Source organism: Manacus candei, unplaced genomic scaffold, assembly GCF_025592945.1.
Source record: "Manacus candei isolate 608988 ecotype Guabito, Panama unplaced genomic scaffold, ASM2559294v1 h1tg000014l, whole genome shotgun sequence".
Classification (NCBI taxonomy): Eukaryota; Metazoa; Chordata; class Aves; order Passeriformes; family Pipridae; genus Manacus; species Manacus candei.
The window spans coordinates 22,008,120-22,033,798 of NW_026138062.1; the positions used below are offsets into that span (position 1 = coordinate 22,008,120).

General features: G+C 38.0%; 1 protein-coding gene across 8 annotated transcripts in view; it reads right to left on the reverse strand.

Moving 5' to 3' along the window:
* AKAP11 (A-kinase anchoring protein 11) overlaps positions 1 to 25,679 on the reverse strand; it is a 99,370-nt gene that overhangs the window by 72,821 nt on the left and 870 nt on the right. For 7 of the 8 annotated variants that reach the window (XM_051778661.1, XM_051778658.1, XM_051778662.1 and 4 more), the window contains exons 2-8: positions 18,489 to 18,568; positions 17,329 to 17,436; positions 11,697 to 11,813; positions 8,324 to 8,371; positions 6,742 to 6,876; positions 5,604 to 5,868; positions 483 to 5,142 (exon numbers count right to left, since the gene is read on the reverse strand). In XM_051778661.1, the coding sequence (XP_051634621.1) occupies positions 483 to 5,142; positions 5,604 to 5,868; positions 6,742 to 6,876; positions 8,324 to 8,371; positions 11,697 to 11,813; positions 17,329 to 17,388 (5,285 nt within the window). In that variant the 5' untranslated portion in view covers positions 17,389 to 17,436; positions 18,489 to 18,568. Of the gene's footprint in view, positions 1 to 482; positions 5,143 to 5,603; positions 5,869 to 6,741; positions 6,877 to 8,323; positions 8,372 to 11,110; positions 11,255 to 11,696; positions 11,814 to 17,328; positions 17,437 to 18,488; positions 18,569 to 25,679 lie in introns of those variants that run through there. The other variant, XM_051778664.1, reaches the window with a different exon arrangement.

Here is a 25,679-nt window from a genome sequence, read left to right on the forward strand (position 1 = left end):
GGAAACTACTACAACACGACCATTATAAAAATTAAGCCTTCATACTACAAAGCAGTGGCTCGTTCAGCCACCATGTTCAGCCAGCTCGTTCAGCCAGATGCTGAAGAGGAAATACAAATAGGGAGCAAACCTGGATTTTGTCAGAGCTCACAGATCAACAAAACCTGTAAGGGCTAGTATTCTTTACCGCAGGTAGTATTTTCAAGTTGAAATGATAAATTCCACTTATTAGTCACCTACTGGAACATAACCATGCTGATATACATAGAAACTTTGGTTTCAAGCTCACACAGGTGGAAAAAAGCTTTTTTTTCCTAGTTCTGAATTATTTAAATATCACCAGAAGAAAAAAAGAAAACATTCAGAAAATAAAGTGTGCATTTCTAAGAAAATATGTATTAAAATTCCTTCTGAGCACATATTTGTATTAACAATCCTTTTTCTGGTACAAAATGCAACAAAAAAGAAAAAATTAATATTACCTTATGGTAACTGCCTGACCAATATTAGTCATAGCTGATGTCATTATTTCAGTAGTAAGGCTTTCAGCAAAACTGACTCCGTCTTGTCCAATACCACTGTCAGCTGTCAGACTTGTGTAACTCAGCTCTCTTTCTGCTTTCTCTATGGCCGCAGTAGCCCCCTTGTCCGAAAACACTGTCCTCTGTTCTACATCAACGTGAATTTTGGGAATATCAAGCTGAAACACTCTTGAATTCTGACAGGCACCACCCGATCCAGAATGAAGTAAATGCCTCACTGGAATGAAGGATTCTTGTGCAGGCAGACGATGAGACATACTTTCTGTACAGTACCGATGTTCCTTCATACTGCAGCATCTACAGACAGTTCCAGAAAAAGGAGACAGTTTCTCAGTATATGAGAGCTTATCGCCACTTCTTCTGTTTTCGGCCACACGGAGAATAGCCGACTCTAAACTCATTTCTAGAGTATCATCTGCTACTTTTCTAGCATATTGTTCTATAGCTTGAATTATGCCTTCAGTGTAGCCATTTTCATTTATACTACCTGTACTATGATACAGTTTATGATCTCGGGAGAAAGGAAGAAATGTCCTAGAAAGTCTTGTTTTAATGAGATCCCCCGTGAGTTCATCAAATTCAGTCTTTTTATATAGACAGGAATCTGTCAGAGACTTCGGCAAAGACGCTCCCGACATTTTCAGTTTCTTCCTGACATCAGAAGTGATACTGTGAGCAAGGGATCCTGAAAAATGCAACAACTCGGTACATTCTGTTCTCTGTGTGCCAAAACCCCTTTCATACATTTGGCCTTCACAGTGATGAATGCTGCTTTTCACTGGCTGTACTGCATCTTTATTCACTGCTTTGATCAGTTCCAGTTTACCATTTACCTGTGCATTTTGCCCAGGACATGTCTTTCTGTTATATCGCAATTTGGTTTTTCTGGCAGCTTGCTGCAAGCCCGATTTGATAGACCTGTAAGCAAGTCTGCTAGCATACTGATCCATTAACAGCTCAGCACTACCACCTTCTCTTTTCAAAACTCGAATGACGTGATCTGCATATTCGTCAGTCACACTTTCACAGCTCGGGTACTTGGAAGTCAAACCTGTCATGCCCGAACCTTGTGGTAAAGAAAGTACAGATGAACCTCTCTCCCCAAGCCACTGGTCCTGCACTGGACCAAGCCCTTCTTTTGAACTACCATCTTTATCGCCTTTTCTCAGATAAAAGCAATCCACTTGACAGTTAACCCGCTTCAATCTCAACAGTTTACAATGCTTTGATTTCACTACTTTCTTGGCCTCGTTGATGACTTTTCCTGCCATATCACCTGCGTAATTCCACAAAGAATTACATGTCTCTTCTGGGATATTTATAAATGCAGTATATCCACATATTTTCTTTTGCATACCTAACTGAAACTGCCTACCAGCATGTCTTTCATTTGTTTTACCATCTAAACGGGAAGCAGCCATTTCAGTCGCTATCGAAACTATATGGCTAGCTAAACAATCTGCATACTGAATTGTTTTTTCCAAATGCTCCCCTTTCTCAACAGGCATTAGAGAATGATCTTCATCTTCACTACTTTCCACTTCTTCAGAAAGGGACCGCATGAGTTTCAGCATAAATTCCTCATTTTCCAAAGAGTCATGTTCAGTTTCAGAAAAATCAGTAAAGGATGGATTGTAAGGTGTAGAAGGTGGTGTTGCAGGTGCAAATTCCTTTGCTAATTCTCCCTTGAGTTTCTTTGACAGTTTTCTTAGGTTCCTTTCAGAAGTACCTTCACATGGCACTAAAGGAGTCGGTGGGGGTGTATTGGGCATTAAACAGGTATTTCCATGTTTGAAACTTGATTTTTCTTCCATCTGCAAAACACCTTCACTGCCAAACATCACTGAAGAAAAGCTATTTGCATGCAGAAAACAATCAGCCTGCCTGTAATTCAAAGCTCCTGCTGATAGTTTCTGGGTATCTTTTTTTTTTGAAGGCTTGTTTAAGCACGTTATTGAACAGCTTCCCATGTCAGTACAGTCCTCTAGAACATGCTTCGCAAAAGTCACAGTGGAACAAGGAGGTGGTGATTTTGAGGAAAACCTATGTCCTTTTTGTTCCTGCCAACAATCTTTAGATTCTGAAAAACACTGAACAGAATGAGTTGGAGTAAGAAATTTACATGGATTATTCAAAGGCAACTGTTGTTGTTCCACGATTATAGAAACATTACTTTGCTTCTCAGCCTCTTGCTTCTTTATCACACACTGTTCTTTTCGATTGGTATCTCCGTAGGTTTGTGAGCTCATATTACATGTTAAATTCTCACTAGTGTTACATAACACAGTTTTACTTTCATCCACAGATTGTTTTATGACATACTTGGCCAAATGATCTGCAAACACATTCTTGGGGAAGTCTTCACCAATACCTTGCACATAAGGTTTTTTATCTATTATTTTTCTTGTTAAAAAATCTGTATACTCTTCTACTGCTTTTGTTACTCTAGATGAGGTTATGGTTTCATAAGCTTCATTCACTATCATATCTACCATAGTTCCAGAGAAAGTATTAATGCCTTTTGACCCACTTGTTAATTCTGAACTACTGTTTATTCCAGATCTGTTATTTGTTAGTTTGGTATCATTTTGGTTACAAAAGATCGATGGAGTACTTTCAGTACTTGGACTGTGATCTGAAGTTAGATATATATTTCTGAAAGAAGAGACTTCCTCCTCTCTCTTTCTGCTTGTGAAAAATGGATGAGTCGAGTCTTTGAATACCTTCATATTGTCATCAGCATTTGGAATACTGGATACTTTTGCTTTGTAAGCATCAGAGGAAACCTGTTGTTGACAAAGAGCTCTTCCAGCTAAGGGCACAGGTATTGAACTTACAAAACCAGAGGTGCAAAACAGAGCTTGCTGTACTGTATATTCCTTCTTGGAATCTTGGACTGGCTTTAGTCCTATCCTATCATTAAAATTAGGAAAAACTGTGGAAGTCTGTGTTGACTCTAACATACTTTCTGCACTTACATATTTAATATTGTCCATGGAAACACTAATGGCTGCTTGTGTTGTGAAGGTCACATCAACCTGAGATAGTTCAATAAATGCCTCCTGAATGACAGATTCAGACAAATCTCGGGCATAGGATCTTACCACTTTGTTTTCGTAATCAAATGATGAAGGTTGTGAAGCTGTAGGTGTTGATGGATATGAGAACTGGCATACTTCCATGATTCCTTCAAACACAAGTTCTTCAGCAAGGTCTGCTGCAAACCGTGCAACGGTGTTGGTAAATATTTGTTTCTTTACGTGACACAGTTCTTTCAAAGCAGCAGTTATAGCTTCGCTCACCAAAAAGTTTGCTATCCCATTAATGGCACGCTGCTTCAGGGAGATTGCTCTACGTCTTCCAATCTCATAAAAAGCCATCTGAAAGACGGAAGAAGTCAACCTAGCAGCCAAATGACAGAGTGCATTGGTGCATGAAGAAACACCTTTTTGCAGGTCTTTAAATGCACTGCCAAAACTTTTTTCAACCAATTCAGCTGCAAATTTCTGAATGCTATCTCTAATCATAAGTGACTTATGTTTAGATTTTGCTTGTTTATCTGGTTCCTTACTAGTTTTCATTTTCAGATCTGCAGCTTGCTTTTTTTTCTCTTTCAAAGCAATCTTTTTGTGCTTCGAATCATTTCCTGCACATACTTTTTCTGATGAGGGTTCAGAAGAAAAAACAGAACCAAGTATTTCAAATGAAACATTATCAGCATATGCTGAGTAACTATTATAAGTTGCATCATGGTGATTTTGACCTGTCCTATCTCCACCAAGATTACTTCGACACAAACATTCGGAAGAACCGCAGTTCCCTAGTGGACTGAAAGCTGACATTCTAATAGGGCTGAAGAAGCCTCCATTCTCTTCCCCTGATGTTTTAACTGGGCGAGGGGAATCCGGGACCTCAAAGATGCTGCTGTACGGTGATTCTGGCTTACGAGGAGTTGGTTTCTTTACATTGGCTGGGAGAGTTGGACGATCAAAATTGAATTTCTGCGGATTCATTGTAACGCTTGCAGAAGACAATTTTTCATGTGCAGTCCTCCTTTTCTGGGAGGGACTCCCTAGGATGGGATCCCTAATAATTTTACAAGAGTTTTCCAAGGTTTGCTCCAGCTCATCAAATTGATCAAAACTATCAAAAAATTCACCTACTTCTGAGTCTGAATCCTCTATACCATCTTTCACTACTGGAATTTTTGGCAGTTGAAGTTTTGCCTTTAAGCTTTTTTGATACCCTTCTTCATCTAAGAAGATGATGGGGCTTGGGCTGGAGCAGTCGGACTCAGAGGATTCAGCTGGAGAGGAAGAAAACAATGTTTTACGTAAAAAATTAACACCTTGATCAGAAGGATTATATGGCTTATAGAAACTCCTCTGTATCCACGGATCAGAAATTGAGGTTGTTACTGAATTCTTTACTGAAGACAGTTCCTTAAGTCCCAAAATATCAATCAAAGTAGAAGATCTGGCAGATGACTTTCGACGTGTAGAACCTACAAGGATCTTTGAGTCAACAGCTTCTAAACATTGAGCAGGGATGGTCTGTGAAGCAGCATCTCGATGGTTTTGAGAAGCAAAGCTGCACGCACCTGAACAAAAAAAAAAAAAAAAGGTAAAAAAAGATTACTTCAAAATCAAGAACTTCCACAAAACTGCAGAAAACAGGGCAGATTTTAATGGCAACTGCTGGGTTTATTATTGTTGCAAAATGCTAGCTTATCTTTCATGATTAAAGCAACCTTTCATTTTCTTCAAATCCTATTACGCAAATCTAATCACTCACAAATTAATGTATTTTTAGCACACAAAGTAGAATAAGATTCTATTTGATATACAAATGACACTGAGATTAGAATCTTTGGTTTATGAGTTGGTAAGCTGTGGTGAAAAGAGTAAAAAATTAATTTTTCAATTGCCCAATACCCTTTTACAAAACATCATTAATTTCATTTACATTACACTATTCATTTACATTTACTTTCATATTAAATCCCAACAGCCTAAATTTCAAATACCTATTTCTACAAGGATACAGCGTGCAAGAACTTACCAGCACTTTGTATCTTTGAAGGTTCATCTTCATCTAAGTGTTCAAAAGCAGTAACAAAATCATCCTCAATTGAAGAAACTGAGTGATTAGTGTCATCATCTTCTCCATGGGATGTCTCTGTTTCATGTTTTTGTGAAGAGTTTATTTCTACTGCATATCTTATGCCTGTGGTATACTTGCTCAGCAAGGTAAATATATAATCAACTTTGATCCTTGGGAATGAAGGAGAGAGTCTCACCACACAAAACACTTCAGCAAGTTGATTCTTGAAAAAGAGAGCAACAAGAAAACAAATATAGCAATCTTAGAACAATTCAATTGTCAGGAGTATCAAGGGATTTCTTCAGTGCATTTTTTATGAAGAGTAAATAATTCAGAAATACTTTAAATATAAGAAAATTGTGTAGAGTGACAGTTAGAATCACCCATTTTCATAACTTCTGCATTCTCAATATTTCACTGCAATAATGTAACATAACTCTGATAATAGGTTTCCAAGAATCTATTAAAGAACGCGTGTGAAAATTCGTAGAGGAAGACAGTATTTCTTCCGCACGTTTATGCTGAATAGTACTTCAGTTTATAGGATATTTGTTTCTTCAAGGTATTATCTTATATGCAACATTTGTAATTGGAAAGAATATAACTACCTTGGCAATAATGGGAACGGTATCAAAATAAAAATAATGGAAATTACATCATTAACAGTATTTACAATTGTAATTTTTTTTTTTTTGTAAGACAGGAGTCCACTGGACATTCACGTAATTTTTGGCATCTCTGTTTCAAAAAGAAAAGTCTGCTGAAGATGAAAGCTGTATCAGAGCAGAGCAGAGATGGGTAACTTGCCAAATTTCATATTCTTTCCAAATTGGCAGTGAAAGGGACTACAGCCTAGCAGAAACATGGGATCAGCACCATAATTAAATATTTGTTGAATATTTTCTGTAAACAATACAGTACTGTTTATTCTGATATTTTCTGACATCCATTTTCATGGAATCACAGAAATATAACATTAATACTCCTGTGGCTAAGATGGTCTGAAACCAAAAGCACGACAAGGTGCGATATGACCGATCTCTTTAGGAGGTGAAATACAATGCTTCTGACATGCAAGAAGACAGAAAAATTTTACCTGATGTTTCATGACAAAAGGTTTTGCCAAGGTTTTCTTTACATCTTTTAGAAATATAGCCTCGTTTTCTTTTAGTTTGCGCAACTGGAGCGATTTCAGAACATCTGGAAGCTCTACAGAAACAGCTGACAACTCCTGATTTAAATACACAAACACATTGAGAATATCAAGTCAAAAAGATAACTTGTAAATGACAATGGGTTTGATCTCATATCCCCCCTAAATAGTAACAGCTACTAATTTTGGTAAAGTTTTTTTTGATTCCCTATTTCTTGCTCCATCCTCCACTTATTCGCTCTAACTGTGGTGTAAAGCTCGTGTAAACAAGCTTTAATGCAGTCCATACTTGGAAGATGCTTAGAAGTCATAGAGGAGAATCCTGTAAGCGCTGAAAAGCAGCTGCACGTCCTACAAACTACACAACTACAAACACTGATCTCAGCTAATAATGGTTCTCAGTGGATCTCTACATGCTCTTGGTGTGCTTTATTGGAACAGTGTTCTAAGTCCCTATTACAAAAACAAGGACAAGGCATTTCTTAAAGCAAGACCTTGGATAACCTTTAGATTTACCTAATATAGAAGAAGCATGTGAAAGATTTATAGGGTTTTTTTCAACAGCCCAAACACTGCTGATCCCTATGGTTCAAAGTAAATCTCCATAAACGTATTCTGTCCAATTTTCTTTAAATTCCATCCAGTTATAGACAATCAAACAGTTCTTATTCATCCTTGAAAGAATATCTAGTGTTATTATAATTTGATTAACAGGAACACTGATATAAGTTGGAAGACAAATGGATTCAGAGTTTCTTTATTCATTTTTAAACATCAGTAAACTATCACAGCAATCTCTATCTACTAGGATCTAGACAGAGTAGAAGTGTGGAATTGCACTGTGAAGATGCATGTTATGAATTATACTGATGTATAAGTTGTATAGGAAGACTAAATCCTTAGCTTATGAAAAATCACACATTATAATCCTCCTAGTTTGTTACACTCCACCTTTTAAAATAATATTTCCTGATCTAATTCTCCAGAACATTATCTTAAGGCATAGCCATAATACTGACTCCTGAGCCCCCCACCAGCAATTCACAGCTAGTGGTCAGTTCAATAAAGTTTTAGCTTCACACATGCAACCCTATCATATGAATAAGCACAACTCAACTAAGGAGAAGATTACAAACTAAAATACTGATACACACATGTTTGTAACAACAACAAAACCCAAACCAAGAAAGCACCCACAAAACCCCAAAACCAAACGAGCCCCTTCCCACCTAAACACTTCCCCCAGTCAATCATCCCCTTCTGCCACATTTAAATAAGTTGTTCCAGACCATCCTAACACAAAGACTGAGCCAGATAATATTGTAAATACATGCAAAACACCAATTATAATATTAAAATAATTATTTCCAAGCTTTCAATGGCATTTGAAACTTAGGCTTTTACGTACTCAAGATACATCTGTTTCATTTCTCAAACACCAAAATTCCTCAATTTAAAAAACTAGGTACTACTTAGAAGAAAGCACCAGCTATTATTTTCCAGTATAGACAGATATATATCGTACCTGCAAGCGAGCAGTACCCATCTCTTCAGCAAAACCTATAAATGTAATCTGTAAAATAAATACATTAATATAGTTAAGTACAGAAAAGAACTTTTTTGTTTTCTGCAGATATTTAAGAGCTAAAAATTCAGCAGACTGTAACAAAGTTTCACTCCACTGCCACAATAACCATAACTTAGGGTAGCATAGCTTGCTCAAACAGTAGCACACAGTTTTTCATAAAGACTAGTAATCCTATACTATTTGACTTGTGAAAGGTCAGGCCAGGCTGAAGAAAACCCACTATACAGAAATTTTTCTAGTGACTGGTACATACAGAGCAACACATACCAACCTCATTACATCTGTTAAAATAAACACAATTTTGCAAAGATCAGTGCTCATCTGTCCTTGCTTCAGGCTGGGCATGTGTAAAACAGTTCCAGTCTGAAATCTGTCCATGCTAAAATAAACTGTTACACATTTGCATATACCAAAGAAAGTGTAAAGCCAACACATTATACAATTTGCCATGTAAATTGATTAGCCTAAGGCCAAAACACAACGGATTACTGAAGCCACATGTTTGCACGCCATATCCAAGTAGACAAACCTTTAACTTCATTTCAAACATCAGATTTCCTCAGTTCTCACTTAGTATTTCCCTAACGACAAATCAATAGGGTATCTGCACGCTCCAAAAAATCCCAAGGCATTTATTTTCAAAACATGGTTGTCAGAAAATAAATGTTGTTTCCATTTTGTGGATATGGAATAAAGCACAAAGACTAAATACTTTCACTGATGTTTGAAATTAGTTTCATATGGCTTAGGTTCCATTATTTCAGAGCACTATGAAACAGACTGAGTTTTATGTATTAAAGCCAGCTCATAAATTTGTAGCAACTACTCCCGTTACTCCAAAGAACATCGCTATGTTTACATTAATTTATTATTAACTGGTTCAGCTACCTGCCTGTATATACACAGAATCTCTGAGAATTACAGAGCTAGAAAAAGAAATAGCTGAAAAACAATTCTATTTGAACTGTATTTGTGTTTTGAATATGTTCTTTCGAAGTGTGACAAAAAAAAAAAACCCTCAAACTTTCTTTTAAACTGGAATCATACTATGAAAAATTCTGATGTCTTTATTTCAGAGAGTCTCATGCTGGGAAAAAGATCTCATGCCCCCAGAAAACATCTTCCCACATACATCCACTCATGTCAGCTATGACAACACCATAAACGAAACAATGCTTCACAGCAGCATTCCAAATCGCTCCAGACAAATTACACATCTCCACCACCGTATTCACTGTGTTAACTGTGAAACAATCCTGTTTGAGCAACATTACCTTTCAACTCCTACATCTTCTCTTCAACTCCTAAATAATTCATCTGCACAGTATCTTCAAGACACTTTTCAGCTTCTATGTATTTTTATCTCTACAGTATCTACAATGTGAATTGAATTCCTCCACAGAAGAAGCAAAATATCAAACAATTTAAAGGACTTGGGGAAAAAAACTTAGTTCTCTGAAGAACATTTTGAGAGGCTTTAGAGTTTTTTGCTGTTGGGGGTTTTTTGGCAGTTTTGTTTGGTCCTTTTAACAGATGTCTTCTTACATGCCCCTTCCTCTTCCTCAAGATAATGATTCCAACCCTTCCCTGCTCTCATGGGATAATTCACTGTGCAAGACAGGGAGTAACAGCTTCACACAAATGAAGAACAGTATGTACACTGAGTGGTCAGCAGACTGCTGTCAAAAAGACCACACCCCTACTGAGTTTGCCTGTTTTTGCCTCAATGATGATACTAATTTAGATTTCTTTATTGTGCCAGTTTTCACAGAAAAACAATCACCTTTTAATACCTTGAACATGTCTGAAGTTAGTACACCAATTCAAAAGCTGTTGGGGAGTAGGCCAGGGAAATAAAAAAGGTCATCAGTAACACAAGATCTTTTTTTAAACCAAAAATAGTCTATGAGATGCTGTATTTGAAGGTTATCATAAGCCATGGGTACAGAGGAAATGGATTAAAATGGTACAGGAAAACCTAAATACTGGTTTGCTGAAGTCTGAGTAATTATCTTTGCAGTCCTAATAATATTCCATTAACATCATTCTCCACATCTTTCCTATATTTCCATAAGGAAAAAATACTATTCTGTGGCAGGTTATTGACCCTCTTACACTTCAACCAGTGGGCTCTTAATTGCTTGCTCTAATAAGGTAGCTAATATAGTCAGCTATTTTTCTCCATAGGGGCCATCAGTGCAGGCATATAAAACATAACTGACATATAGCTGGCAACACAAGACAAAAAGTGCTTCATAGGTTTGTAAAGCATGGTCCATCTGGTCAGATACAGACAAGGTTTTGCCATAGTTTTTTTGGGGTTTTTTTGCCAAGGTTTTTCTGCATAGCTCTTCTTTCTTACCTTAATCTGCCACAGCTTTTCATCTTTCACAAATTTAGCATCCTGCCTGCTCCCCAAACATTCCATAGAGTCACAACCAATCACAAAATCCCTGGTGTTATCCAGGTAATCCTAATTCCTCTCTGCCAGACACACAATCTGCCTCTTGCCTTCCTCCTGCTACTCCTTATGCCATTACCTAACAGTCTCCCTAACCACTTCCTGAGTTGTCTTTCCTTCATTTCTCCCTGTCTCAGCTCCTCTGCATGGCCAGTTTAAGTCATCCTCTCCTCCTCTAAGCTCCTTGTCAGGCCTGTCAACTACTAATTAGAAGTCTTGAAAAACACTTAATACAAGTTACACAGTTACACATTGCTTCTTACCTTTTTTCTTTTCCCTTTGGAAAAGTTGCTGTTAGTCTTGTAACTCAAACAGTTCTAGTAATTCCTCTTTACAGCTTGAGATTTACCTAGACAGTCCTGCATTCTGTTCAGGTCTACTTCTCCCCAGACCTCGTCCAGCTTTCAGCCCACCTGTATTCACGTAAAACAAGTCTAGATCTGCAATTTTAAGCTTCAGCTTTTACTGCTAAGCACAGGGCAAATGAGAAATCACTTTAACTTTTATCTTCAGACCTGGATCAAAATGTTCTGCCACTTTGTTAGGATACCATCCACACAACCTTGATCACAGCAATGCTCGCAAATGCAGTACCACCCAAGTCATCTATTTACACATTTTGGTTTTCTAGTTTCACAAATCCTCCAAAGCAGAGAAATGTCATCTTGAAATGTCACAGCTTAAGACTACAGTGATTGAATTCAAGAATGACAAGGGTACAGATTTTACAGCCAGTAACTTGAATCATTGTTCCTGTTTACTATCCTGCAACTTCCCATACTGTTTCAAGCAAAGCTGTTTTCTATCATAGCCACAAAAATGTATATAAATGGTAACATTATGCCAAACCTCAATAAAATTATCTTCTTCTTCCCGATTTAGGCATTCCTCTGCTGATACCTTGCATAACTCTTTCCTGCTGTGTAGCAGTGACTTCATAGAGTGCAGTATACCTTCACCAAAACTCTGAAAAATAATTAAAACAAAAATTAAAAAAAAAAAAAAAAATGCATTTTCAGTTTCAGAAACATGGTCCATTCATCTCTCCCCTGTCCCCCAGAGGCTTCCCTGCTCTAATTACTATTTCAAATTACTTTGTATATAAATCATCAGGTTTGAAGTTTAAATTCACTTTAGGATATGGAACTGAAACAGGTAAGTTGTTTTCTTCAAGCAATATCTTTATTCCAAAATAGGTTCTGCATTTAAAAAAAAAAAATAAAGGAAAAAGATAAGAACACACAGACTTGGAAAAAAAGAACAGATGAATCCAAGATGAAATCCAAACACCATCTACTCCTTGCATTGAAGCCTATATATGGAATTTCTTCAACAGCTTTTCCTTAAATAAGATGAAAAGCAATTTTAGCCAAGAAAAGTCATGCAGGTGGTTTCAAAAGTCACAGGGGAAGAAAACAAACAAGTAAACAAAAAAACCCAAGAAAATCCACACACATTCTTCCCCATTCTGTGAAAGATACGAAACAACTGTAACTTAATTCCATGTAAACATTTCTTGTAATATTTCTTATAATAACACTTATGGTGACATGCAAGCATCCACAGATGGCTAAAAAAGGCTGAAGAATCCAAGACTTTCTCCTAGAGTAACAAAGTGCAGAAGGCAAATAGGACGACAGAACAACAACAAAACTGCTTCGCTCAGCTCATAAAACAGGCAATATCCTCGCAATTGTTTTAGGAAGTCAGTAATTTTTTTTTTTATATTTAAAACTGTCATCTTCTCTAGCAAGTTGTAAGGTTAAGAAGACAAATAAGATCATCACACGGTTAAAAATTGTTAATCCATTTAATTATTCTCTAAAAGATTACCCTGTTAAAAAATGACGTGAGAAATCACTGTGTCCAACTTATGACAAGGTATGTCAAATCTGCACAGCTTCTCAAACAATAGCAGAAGTGCTAGATAAGCAAATTTAGTCAGAGAATGTTATGCCTTTCTGATACTCCCGAAACAAAAGCAATCCCTTTAAATAAAAGGTGATCTTACATATTGCAGTTAAACCTCAAGAAAGATTTTATTTTTTCCCTGTATAAAAAGCAGTATCAAGTACTACTACATAGGAAGTCAAAGTATTAGAGCAGGGCCAGTGTCACCATTCTTGTGCTCATGGCAACACAAAATTAGGAAAGCATTTCTAGAATGAACAGAAAAAAAGCAAATCAGAACATCAGGATCCTTGAAATTACCAAAATACATTTCAGAATGTTAGCAAACAAGGCTCAGACTACCAACCTGACGCTAAAGAAGTCAAAGCAGTAACTGTTATAGAAAAGCTACAGCTGAACTATTTTAAAAAGCACTTTATTGGTTCATTTGAAATAAATTAATGAAGTATTCACCAAATTTCCATTTTTATCTATTCTCTTGCCCCTACATGTTTAGTTGTAATTTACTTCCACAGTTCAGTAATGTATCTTTGTACTTTCCAAAGTATGCTGCCAGTGTCTTTCTCTGATTCTCTGGATCTTCCAAATTTACAGGTGGTTGCAATATTACTCAAAGACTGCTCCCCAGCAATTCCTTCATTCATCTTGTACAAAAGTAATCTGCATAATTAGGGGGAAAAAAAAAAGTCGTATGTCATGACCTGCTAATTTTTTGCAAGCCAACAGTGCTCCAGTTTGAGAAGGGCTCATTGTTATTCTCTAGTTGGGTTTTCTAAAGCTACAAACTATTACATACATCTTATTTATAAGCAAGTACTGTTCCCTAGTTTTACATCTGAAAGGCAGAATAGGTAACTATGAACCAGAGAATGGTATGAGGAACTACTGAGGTGAAGCAAAATTCAACATTTTGGAGAATATTAATTTGAAGTGGGAGAAGAAGAAAGATGAAACAAATGTAAAAATTTCCCTAAGGTCTGGAAGAACCAGCATACAAGACTATATGCAGGTCTGGTGGTCCATGGTAGCAGTATGTAACCAAAGAGATAAAATATCATATTTAAAATGAGGAGCAAGTGATGCATGCTTTTCAGATCATATTAATGAATATAAAAAAGTTCAGAATGTGAAAACAGTAAAGATATGGAAATTAACATGCAAAACACATACACATAGAAAAAAATCTCACTTATCTGTGACTTTCATAGATTATTTAGATTGAAGTATATGAAGAGTTAACAAAACCAGATAAAGACAGAGTTTACTAAAAGAGCTGGTTTTGGAAAAGAAGACTTTGCCTGAATAGAGACAATACAGAGATGATTTTGAGAATAGCTGATGTAGGTCAGTAACCAACTTCCTCAAAATTTATCTTGAGACTGATGTAAAACACCATCATCATTAATACATTTAATGAGGGAAAAAAAGTAAATATGAGATGAAAACTGATGATAATTGAAGTAAGCAGGTGTCATCAGCTAAGAAGAAGAATATCATACAGGAAGGACCTGCCCAACGTGAGAGTGTTTTAAAATGCAACCACAGAAAGCATAGTTATGTCCTCAAAAACTAAAAGCAAGCTTTAAAATAGAATTGCAAATTCACAAGCTGGGAAATAAAAGATCTGAGTTGACTTCTTGATCGTAGTATAGCAATGAATGGTCAATATGATACAGCACTGAAAATAGCAAATGTGCATCCTTGAGTGAAAGAACTGACATCAGTCACTGAGAAGGACATCCTGTGTAATTGCACATACAGTATTATCCACATGTAAAAAGAAGATTAACGCACAACAAGCACAGAAAGTAGGACTATGAAGGATAATCACTGGAATCCAGAGGCTTTCATACAAAAGCAGACTAAAACCTTAGTTTACACAGTTTCCATAAACCAAGGCTAACAGAGGACATAATTGTAAAAAAAATCATAAGGGTGAATATCAGCAAAAGAAAATAAATTATTTAAGCAGAAGAATAATGACATCCATGAACAAACAGGTATAAATTTGCTGCTGAGTAGCTTCAGCCTGAAATTCGTAAGATTCTTAGCTATTACCGCAGTGTGGTTCAGAAAGACTTAAAACCAGCAGTAGGTTTGGTGGGAGGGTTAAACTCCCCTCATTAACTGAGAGACTATATTTAATAACTTATTCATATTCTTATCCCTATCAAAGTTGTGCTTGTGACAGGAGAGGACTGGACTCAATTTCAGGGAAATCCTCCTATCAGACAATATAAGCAAGTTCTCTCACAATCCCATACCAGGAGACACGCAACTACATTAAAAACTGAAAACTAGCAAGTTCCCAAGACTATAAGCTCAGTTTAGGTAAGGACAAGAGGTCATCTTCAGCAAAAGTAGGTAATTTGTTTTAATAAACAGTACAACTACTTCCAATGTACATTGACATATGGGCAAAAAACACCCAAGCAATATATAAGGCTCTACTTGCTAAGCCTGTGTACTCCTTTCTCACAGAAATTCTAAAGTCATATCTTGCAAGAAATCTTGAGCACAGATTCAAAGTTACTAAGTTATGTCAGGGGAAAAACGCAAATATCATCAAGGTGCTGAGACCTGAACAATGAAAATCCTTGTCACACCTCTAGCTCAACTGAGCAATTCAAAGACTTGCATTGTCCTCTTCGCAAATCAAGAAGTCAATATCTACAGATTCTTCACAGCACACTAGAGCAAATTCTACAGTATTTGGTCTCATTAAGTGTTTTAAACAACTGCTCTCTAACATTTCAAACAATCTGTAAGTTGCCACAATCTCTAAAGAAATTAAGCTGGGTGCTGGAGAGTCATGCTTACTCTTCTCTTAAGCAACAAAGCTCTTCCTGATTTCATCATTTGCTGTAAGATTTTAATGGACTGAATATTCTGAGGCAATTTTGTAAAAACAGAAACTTGGGCTTTAAATGTGCACACCACAACTTTGCAATGACTTTCAAGACCTATTACTGCAACAATTCCTGTTAACTATGACAAAGTATTACAAAGAGGACAGGAATCAGACCACAATGTTCTGTGAATCAACAGAAGATGAAACACAGTGCAATTCTGACCACCCTACTGCCTGGCTCTACGAGAGAGAAAGTTTCACACTATAATCTGAACAGCCACTTCTCAGGGAAACATCAAGAGGCAGCCACAGATGAAAACATTAGAGCCTGGCTGTGTGAAAATGCAGAATTCTGCAAGACACTCGAGAAGTGTCAAATTCACATTTCTAGAACCACACAGTCCAGAATGCTTAATGGCAATTAGAGTAGTTCACACAGCTAATATTTTAGGCAACTATCAGACTCAGTGAGGAATCACTGGTCACAGTCATTATTAGAAAGATGTTTCTGTAACCCATAAGTTTAAAAACATGGGGGTGATGGGGAGGGTGGTATTTGTTTTGTTTTGTAAATTGAAGCAGAAAAACAAATAAAGAACATATTTTAAAAGTCCTTTAAGAATGCAAAATTACTTAACTGTAATTAAAGAACTCTTTGAGCTGGAAAGTTCTCATAAACCAATAAAATAGAAGGTTTTATACTGTGTGTTTTAAAGTGAAAGAATATCACCCATAATTACAAACTGCTTAATATATGTCTGTTAACATTCTGTGTCAGGACCTGGAACAACTGACTGTCTCATAATACTTTCCTTTGGTTCAAATAGTTTCTCCAGGACACATACCACAGACACTGTTTCCTTAAAAAACCGAAATCTGCTTATGAAATAGAATAATGCAATTTTCATGTGACAAGATGCCTCCTTGCTCAGTTTCTCCTCCTACCATTGCAGCAATTTGCAAATAAAAAAGTTATTAGTAACCAGGAAAGACCTATGAACTCACCTCTGTTCAATTACCTTGAGAAATACAATTGGATAAATAAATTTTTTCCTTTAGGATAAACTGTAACTTTTATTTCAATAAGCACTTACATAAATTGCAAAAAAATTTGAGGAAGAGTATTTATGTTCTCCAAGCTAAAGTGACAAAATTTAAAAGAATAAATAAATAAATATTATTGAAATAAAAAAAAAACCACTCATATCTTTTGTAAGTGCTAGATATATTTTCTTTTTCACCTAGGCAGTTTCTAAATGTTTCTGTAAACAGAAGGGTAAACCAGGCAAGAATCCAAGATCTAAAGATACAGATATTACCAGGAAGCCCTAACACAGACTTCACAGAACTCGATGAAGACTACATATTTGTATTTTAATTTATTACATATAAAATCAAAAAATCTGTTCTAAAATAAAAGCTATCTTTCAATAAACAGGGTAATGTCTAGGAAATTAATGCATCATGATTTCATCATGTCACCTCGAAAGGCAAAAGCATGCACCACTTCCTTAAATTATGCTCTCTCCCAGTTCAATTACACTAAATATGCCAAAGGAAAGGCAATTTCTTTGCCTCCTTGAAATGTCAGACAACCACAATTAAAACGTACTAATGAAAAACCCCATAATCAAAAAACCTCAACCAAACCAGTTCATTTGCTTCATTAATAGGTCGAAAAGCTCTAAAATATTTTTTTATTTAAATACAGATAATTACCTTTTTCACAGATATTCTTGGTTTCATTCGATTGCCCTGAGCTCTGGCATACATGTCCATGATCTTACCAGTCTTAGTATTTGATGAAAGAAGTCAGCTCAAAAATACCTACAAAAAACAATTACATTTTATTATTTTATATTTATTCATTTAGTTTGTATCCACTTTGAAAATGCAAGTAGACAAAACAAGAACCAATAATAAAAACCAATTAAAAATCATTTTAAAACTGAGAAAGATTAAACAGCACACCATCCATACTGACAGTTTCCTTTAAAAAGTACTGCCTTAACGACCAGACAGGAAATATAGAACACACACCTTGCAGTAAGTTACATAGTTCAACTAGATTTCAAGGCTGCGTGGGGGTGGGGAGGAACATTACATTAAATAATGTTTCACCATCACTGATACTCTTGAAAGTCTATCAGCAGATTCCTTTACCCACTATGTGCTAGAACTACCCTTCAACAATCTTGAGAGGCAAATGTACAACTTACCCACTCAACCACCTGGCCTAGTCATTTCTGTCAACTGAAGGTACTACAGGCTAACACGGATCAACACTCAGTTCTCTGGCCCAGCTCTGGGCAGTTGTCTTTGCTGGCAAAACACAGCAGACTAAAGCTGAATTTACCAGCACTTCAATGAAGTACGTCACAAGAGTTTCTGCTTGAGTCAGCTGCCCTTACTGATCTTAAGTCTAGTTCTAACAACAAGAACATAAAAAAACAGCTACAAAATGAAAACATTTTTTTCAAGTTTCCCTCTTCAAGCAGTAACAATGAGTCTAGTTTGTTTCATTCATCTCTACATCCCCCAAAACAGGCAATAAATATAGGGAGTTATTAAAGACAGAAAGTATGTGCTGGGTTTTTAAGTTCTGTGGAATTTTTAATAATTCAGCTTTTCTCATAGTCACACAATTTAACTGGGAAAAAGAACTCCTAGACTGCCCAAAATAAACCAGGCAAGGAGCAAATGCATGTAAAAATGAAGGCTAAATAAAAAACACCAAGATATCTGAGTATGGGTCTTCTTCGCACAACTGACCAGACAGGTTTTCTTGATCTTACTTCAAGCACATATCTACCCTTTATATGGGAAATAAATCTTTATATGGGTTTGTTCTTCGGTATAAGTAACTTAAATAAGATTACCAGTGTCATCAAGTAACTGTATTCTTCGCCTTCCTCCACCGCAGCACCTCTTCAGTAAAACTTCTTCAAGAGGTTATTCTCTACAATAGCAAGAGATTATTATTAGGCACATCTATGGACATTTCACCTTGATTTCTGCTTTCCTTCACAAAAATGAACTTGACAGAATCTTAGGAAAAAAGTTACATTTATGCAAATTAACTGCAACATTTTAATCTCTGGAGCACAGCATCTCTCTTAACTGGATGTCTGGTTTGGAAAATTAAGCCAATGACATGAAGCAGCTAGGTACACGACAGATTATATACTATATATAAATATAATAAATACAAGTAAGAAACTCATTTCACAGTAAACTATGGACGGAAGATTAAAAAATTCTTCTGCTGAAACTTGATGTGTTTAAAAGAAAAAAAGTCACAGAACAGTATCAAGCAAGAAAAAGAAATCCAATTGTCCCTACTACTCTATCTTAAATGGCTAATCCGCTATAAATCTAACCATATTGGGGTAATACTCTTAGACACTCCTTGTCCTAAAAAAAGTCACCTATGGGAAAAGATGGTTTTCCACATAGTATCAAGTACCTGTGTTCTACAATTTTGGACTGATCACTCCTTGCAGCAATTTTAACAAAGCCCACCATAGTACACCATGGAGATGACTTTATAACCATGTTGGGTGCAGTATTTACTCAGGTACAGTAGTTTACAGTTACACTGCCTTCAGGCAGTAGGTTAAGTATTTTTCTATGTCATCTGCTACTAAACTCTAGAGACCCGAGAATCAACAGAACCTGCAGTGTCACCTACTCACGAAACCAACAGACTTGTAAATCACAGACTCAGAAAGATACCAGACAGGAACGGTACTGGTTTATCAACGTAACACCAAAACCATTTTGTCTTGTCTGCACGCAGTCCTTCTGCACTTGAATTACACAGGTTCTCCCCACCATCTACAGCATTTCAGCTGTCTGTCATGCATTTCAGAGAGATCTGAAGGGTCGCACTCGTCCGACCATGCAACACAACCTGGAGGTTTTATTTTTAATATATAAAATTATTATCCATTTTCAAAATAACAACGGTCCAATCATCTGAGAAGTACACAAACTTTAAAACTAACTGGAAAGGAAGTGAAAGCACTGACAAACAAAACATCTGTGTAAATAAAACGTACAGTTTAAAATCGCTTTTACTTCTGCATACCGAATTTGACTATTAATTGTAAACTCAAAAAAGGAAGTAAATGGCAGAAGTATCAGATGTAAGAGGAACAGGACTTTTCCTTTTACTGAATAATGTATCAGTAGACACCCAAAAAAAAGGAAAAAATTGATCACACAAATAACTGATAAATATCCACATAAGGTTTAACCATCTCTACCTTTTTAGCAAGTTGGATCTCCGGAAGTGCAAGCAGCATGTGCAACACACAGGAGCAGCTGGAACCCACTGTGCTGCTAGAAGGCTTAAACTTAGTTGCCAGTATTGAAACCTGAAGGGACAAATCCCATGGCTGGAGTGTGGCTATGGATGGCTACAGGCTGTTAAGAAGGGACAGCCTAGGAAGGAAGGGCTGAATTGCTGTCCGCTACAACAAGAAATGGATAGAACATGAAGATCTGTCTCTGAAGAACAGTCATGAGCAGGCTGAAAATTTACGGGCAAGAATTAAGAAACTGAGGTAACAAGGTAACCTTGTGGTTGAGGTCTACTACAGGCTGCCTGATCCAGGGGAGCCTGCTGACAAAGCCGTCCTGCTCCAGCTACAGCAGGCATCATGCTCACAGGCTATTGTCCTGAGGGGGGACTTCAACCATCCCAACAACTACTCCAAAAGTAGCACAGCAAGCTATTCCAGGGGGAGACTGCCGGAATGCATGGAGGATAACTTCTTAAGGCAGGTAATAGACAGCCCTACCAGAGGGGACACAACACCAGACCTGTTGGTCCAACCTAAGTGAACTAATCAGTGATTAGAGATGAATCTAAGATTGGAGATGCCCTGGGCAACAGCAAACATGCACTGGTGGAGTTGCTGCCCTGATATGGGACAAGCAAAGACTAAGTTCAGGACTGTAAATTTTGGAAAAGCATACTTCCAGCTGCTCAAGGAGTTAGTCAATAGGGCCCCATGGAAACTGTCCTCAGACACATGGCAGAAGGAGACTTTCCACAGAGCACAAGAGCTACCAATCCCCAAGTGTAAGAAATCAGGAAAGGAAGGCATGAGACTGGCATTGTTGATTTGAGATCAAGGTAACACCAGCTGAGGTCAACCTAAAGAGCAAGAAGGAAATGCACAGGCAGTGGAAGCCGGGACAGGTATTCTGGGAAGAGTACAAAGATGTTGCACAGTTTTGCAGGGATGGGGGTCAGAAGGTCAAGGCAAAGCTAGAGCTGAACTTGGCAAGGGATGCAAAGAATAAGAAGGGCTTCTACAGGTATGAAGCCAGAAAAGGAAGGTCAAAGGAAGCGTGTCCCCACTGATGAACACAAGTGGCAAACCGGTAACAACAGGGAAGACGTACTCAATACTTTCTTTGCTTCAGTCTTCACTAGCAATTTCTCTTCCTACACCTCTCCAGTGGATGGACAGGAAGAGCAAAGTCCCTCCCACTGCATGAGAAGATCAGGTTTGTGACCACCTGAGGAACTTGAATGTATGTAAGTCTATGGGATCTGTCAAGATGCTTTCCAGAGTCCTGAGAGAATTGGCTGATGCAGTTATTAAGTCACTCTCCATCATATCTGAAAAGTCATGGCAGTTAGGTGACTGGAAAATGGGAAACATTGTACCCATCTTAAAAAAGGTTAGAAAGGAGGATCCTTGAGACTACTGACCTGTCAGCCCCACCTCTGTGCCAGGGCACAAATCCCTCTAGAAACTTTGCTAAAGCACATGGAGGACAGGGAGGTGATTTAATGAAGCCAGCATAGCTTCACCAAGGTCCTGTCTGACCAACCTAGTGGTCTTCTATAATGGAGACAAGGGAAGAGCTACAGATGTCATCTATCTGGACTTCCGTAAAGCCTTTGACACAGTCCCCTCCAATATCCTTCTCTCCAAATTGGAGAGACATGGATTTGATGGGTGGAATGTTTAGGGTTGATTGGATAGGCCAATCCAGAGGAGAGCAGTCAACAGTTTAATGTCCAGATGAACACTGGTGACAAGTGGTGTCCCTCAGGGTTTCATAATGGGCAGTGTTATGTAATATTTTCATCAATGACACAGACAGTGCACCCTCTGCAAACTTGCAGATGACACCAAGGTGAGTGGTGTGGTTGATGTCCCTGAGGGATGGGATGCAACCCAGAGGGATCTGGATAAGCTCAAGCAGCAGACCCATGTGAACCTCATGAGGTTCAACAAGGCCACATGCAAGGTCCTATGCCTAGGCTAGGCAAGCTCCAAGTATTCATACAGGCTGCGGGATGAACAGATTAAGAGCAGCCTTGAGAAGGAGTTGGGGGTGTTGGTGGACACTACAGTGGACATGAACTGGCTATGTGTGCTCACAGCCCAGAAAGCCAACTATATCCTTGGCTGCATCAAAAGCAGCATGGCCAGCAGGTCAAGGGAGGGGATTCTGCCCCTCTACTCTGCTCTGGTGAGACCCCACCTGGAATACTGCATCCTGCTCTGGGGTCCTCAGCACAGGAAAGACATGGACCTGTTGGAGTGGGTTCAGAGGAAGGTCACAAAAATGATCAGAGAGATGGAGCACCTCTCCTATGAAGACAGGCTGAGGGAGTGGGAGTTGTTCAGCCTGGAGAAGACTCTCAGGAGACCTTAAAGCAGCCTTTCAACACTTAAAGGGGCTTATAAAAATAACAGGGACAAACTTCTTAGCAGGGCCTGCTGTAGTAGGACAAAGACGAATGGTTTTATACTGAAAGAGGATACATTCAGATTAGATATAAGAAATGTTTTACCATGAGGGTGGTAAGGCATTGGAACAGACTGTCCAGAGGCTGCAGATGCCCCATCCCCGGAAACATTCAAGGTCAGGCTGGACAGGGCTCTGAGCAACCTGATCTAGTTGAAGATGTCCCTGCTCATCATATGGTGGTTGGACTAAATGGCCTTTAGAGGTCCCTTCTAACCCAAACCATTCTATGAATTTATAAATCCATTTTTCCAGTGATATGCTGAGAATACCATTTTCATCAGACCATGTAACAAGCATTTAGCTAGCTTTTCCATATACATATATCCTTGTTAGAATATATGTAAGGATCAAAATTAAATAATCAGCTTAAGGGAATCCAACGGAAATTTGCCCCAGATTTAAACCCTTTATATAAGTTTAACCCCTGGCTAAATTTATTATAAGTCAGTATGTATTGACAATCATTAGCTGGCAGAAAGGAAGAAAATTTATCTTTTTTTTTTTGTAAAGTGCAAATGTGCTCAGTAAATCTCTTTAATAGCTATAGGGGCATATTTGGACATGTGCACACCTCTGTTAAACAAATAAATTTGAACTGTACAGGTAATAAATTTGAAATACATGTAATGTGTTCTCATTTAAATAAAATTTCAAATAAAACATTCTAGACAATGAAAATATTATATCTAAAATTATGTTTTAAAAAAGGGTTTCTTTAGTAGTACTACAGCAAAAATAGATATTTTTCTTTTAAGGAAAAGTACTTTTTTTTGGTCTTCAACACAAATGACCTGAAGCAGCCTAGAGAACTCTACTGATGATTTACAGAAGTCAGGCTTAATCTAAGACTGAACTTTAAAAGATTCATTCTAAATGTGAAATTTAAAAATACCTTAAAAACAACACTCTAAATCATCAAGGTTGGAAGAGGTCTGCAAGATGATCCAGTCCAACTGTACATCCAGCACTACCACTGTAAACACATCACCCAGCGCCAGATCCAGACACCTCTTAAACACCTCCAGGGATGGTGACTTCACCACTTCCCAGAGCAACCATTTCCTCTGGTCCTCTCACTATAGGCACAGTTGAGGAGATCAAACCCACCTCACTACAATCTCCTGTCAGGGAGTTGTAGAGAGCAATGAGGTCACCCCTGAGCCTCCTCTTCTCAAAACTAAACAAACCCAGCTCCCTCAGCTGTACCTCACAGAATATGTTCTCTAGTCCTTCCACGAGCCTTGTTGCCCTTTGCTGGACATGCTCCAGCACTTTTTGAAGTGAGGGGCCCAAAACTGAACACAGGATTCAAGCTCTGGCCTCACCAGTGCCGAGTACAGAGGGACAATCACTTCCCTAGTCTTGCTGGCCACACTATTCTTGATTCAGACCAGGATGCCATTGGCCTTCTTGGCCACCTGGGCACACTGCCCAGGCTCATGTTCAGACAGCTGTTGTCCAGCACCAAACAGCTCTCAAGCCACTTACTCCTCCCCCAGCCTGTAGCACTGCATGGTGTTGCTGTGATCCAAGTGCAGGACCCAGCACTTTGCCTTATTGAAACCTCATACCATTGGCCTCAGCCTCTTGATCAAGTCTGCCCAGTCTCTCTGCAGAGCGTTCCTGCCCTCTAGCAGATCAACACTCCTGCCCCACTTGGTGACATCTGCAAATTTACTGAGGGTGCACTTGATGCCCTCATCCAGATCATCAATAAAGATGTTAAACAGGACTGGTCATAAAACTGAGCCCCGGGGAACACCGCTAGTGACTGCCTGCAACTGGATTTAGCTCCATTCACCACAACTCTCTGGGTCTGGCCATCCAGCCAGTTTTTTACCCACTGAGGAGTCCCTCCAACCAAGCTGCAAGCAGCCAGTTTTTCCAGAAGGATGCTGTGGGAGACAGTGTCAAACACTTTACACAAGTCAAAGCAGACCACATTCACAGCCTTGCCCTCATCTTCTAAGTGGGTCACCTTGTCATAGGAGATCGGATTGGTCAAGCAGGACCTTCTTTTGGTAAATCCACGTTGGCTGGGCCTCATACCCAGCTGTCCTGCATGTGCATATATAACCTTACCAAAACAACTGCTACTGAAAACCAAATTAAACAAGTCTACACTGACAAGGATCCTTCTCTATTTTTCATTTCTAATGGCTTATATGTTTCACTAATCAGGTTGGCAGTCTTGAAAAACTCCATTTATAAAATTCAAGTTGTCTCGACCACAGTCACACCCACACTAAGAAGGGGTGAGCAAAATACATCACTGATGGTGAGCATTAATGACAGGTTGGGTCCCCTTTCTCTTGTTTGGTTCTAATTCTTCTGTGTTGTATTTTTGTCACATATAGAAGCATGACAAGAAGACAAAGCCTCAACAATTTCAAAAGAATCCATCATTCCCTTTGACTAAATCATCACTTAAAGTCATCACCTACAGCTTCCCCCCAGTTCTGGGTATGGATTCTCAAATACATTCTGGGAAAAAATGTTATTTGATGTACCAGACAGATCCATTAGCCTAGATTTTCTGTGTGATTAACTTTAAATTTCTGTACTTTATTCTGTTGTGTATTTTGTACATAACAGAACTATACCAAGTAAGTCGAGGGTATTATTTTTTAAGCTCCAGCATTTTTCTCAAGCCATTTTACTTCCCCTTCAAGAAAACTTCACCAAAGAAAACCTTGTTTAGGAGGTACTTTTGGGGTGTATATTGTATGGTTTGGGTTTTTTAAGATTATATCATACCAAATGATTAACAGAAAACAGGAATGATCTAATCTATTTTATTATTTTTCCACACTGAATAAGTCTTTTCACCAACATATTTTAAAGAATCCCTGAAGGATATGGAATTACGAGGCATCAACCAAGATGGTATCATTCAATTACTATGCTCCCTAAAAAATCACTTTGCCTACAGACCAAGAAATACCACTGGACAAATGAGACCAACATTATTTAAAAACACTTAGTTTCTCAAGGATTAGTTAAATACTGGTAGTATCTATCACTGAAATCTAACCGTACAATTCTGAAATAATCTTACAAATACAAAGCAATGTAAGACTCTTCCCAAGTGTAACATGGCTAAACTTAGAGCATTGTGTTACCATTTATTTCATTGTCACTGATCTTTTCCAGATACAACCTAAGGGTTTGGATTTTTCTCCCTATGTCACTCTGGCAATACATCACAGCTTCAATTAGAAGGCTATAATCTATATACAATTGGGATCCGCAGTTCACGCTTTTCTTTTTCCTTTTGCGTATTGGATTTT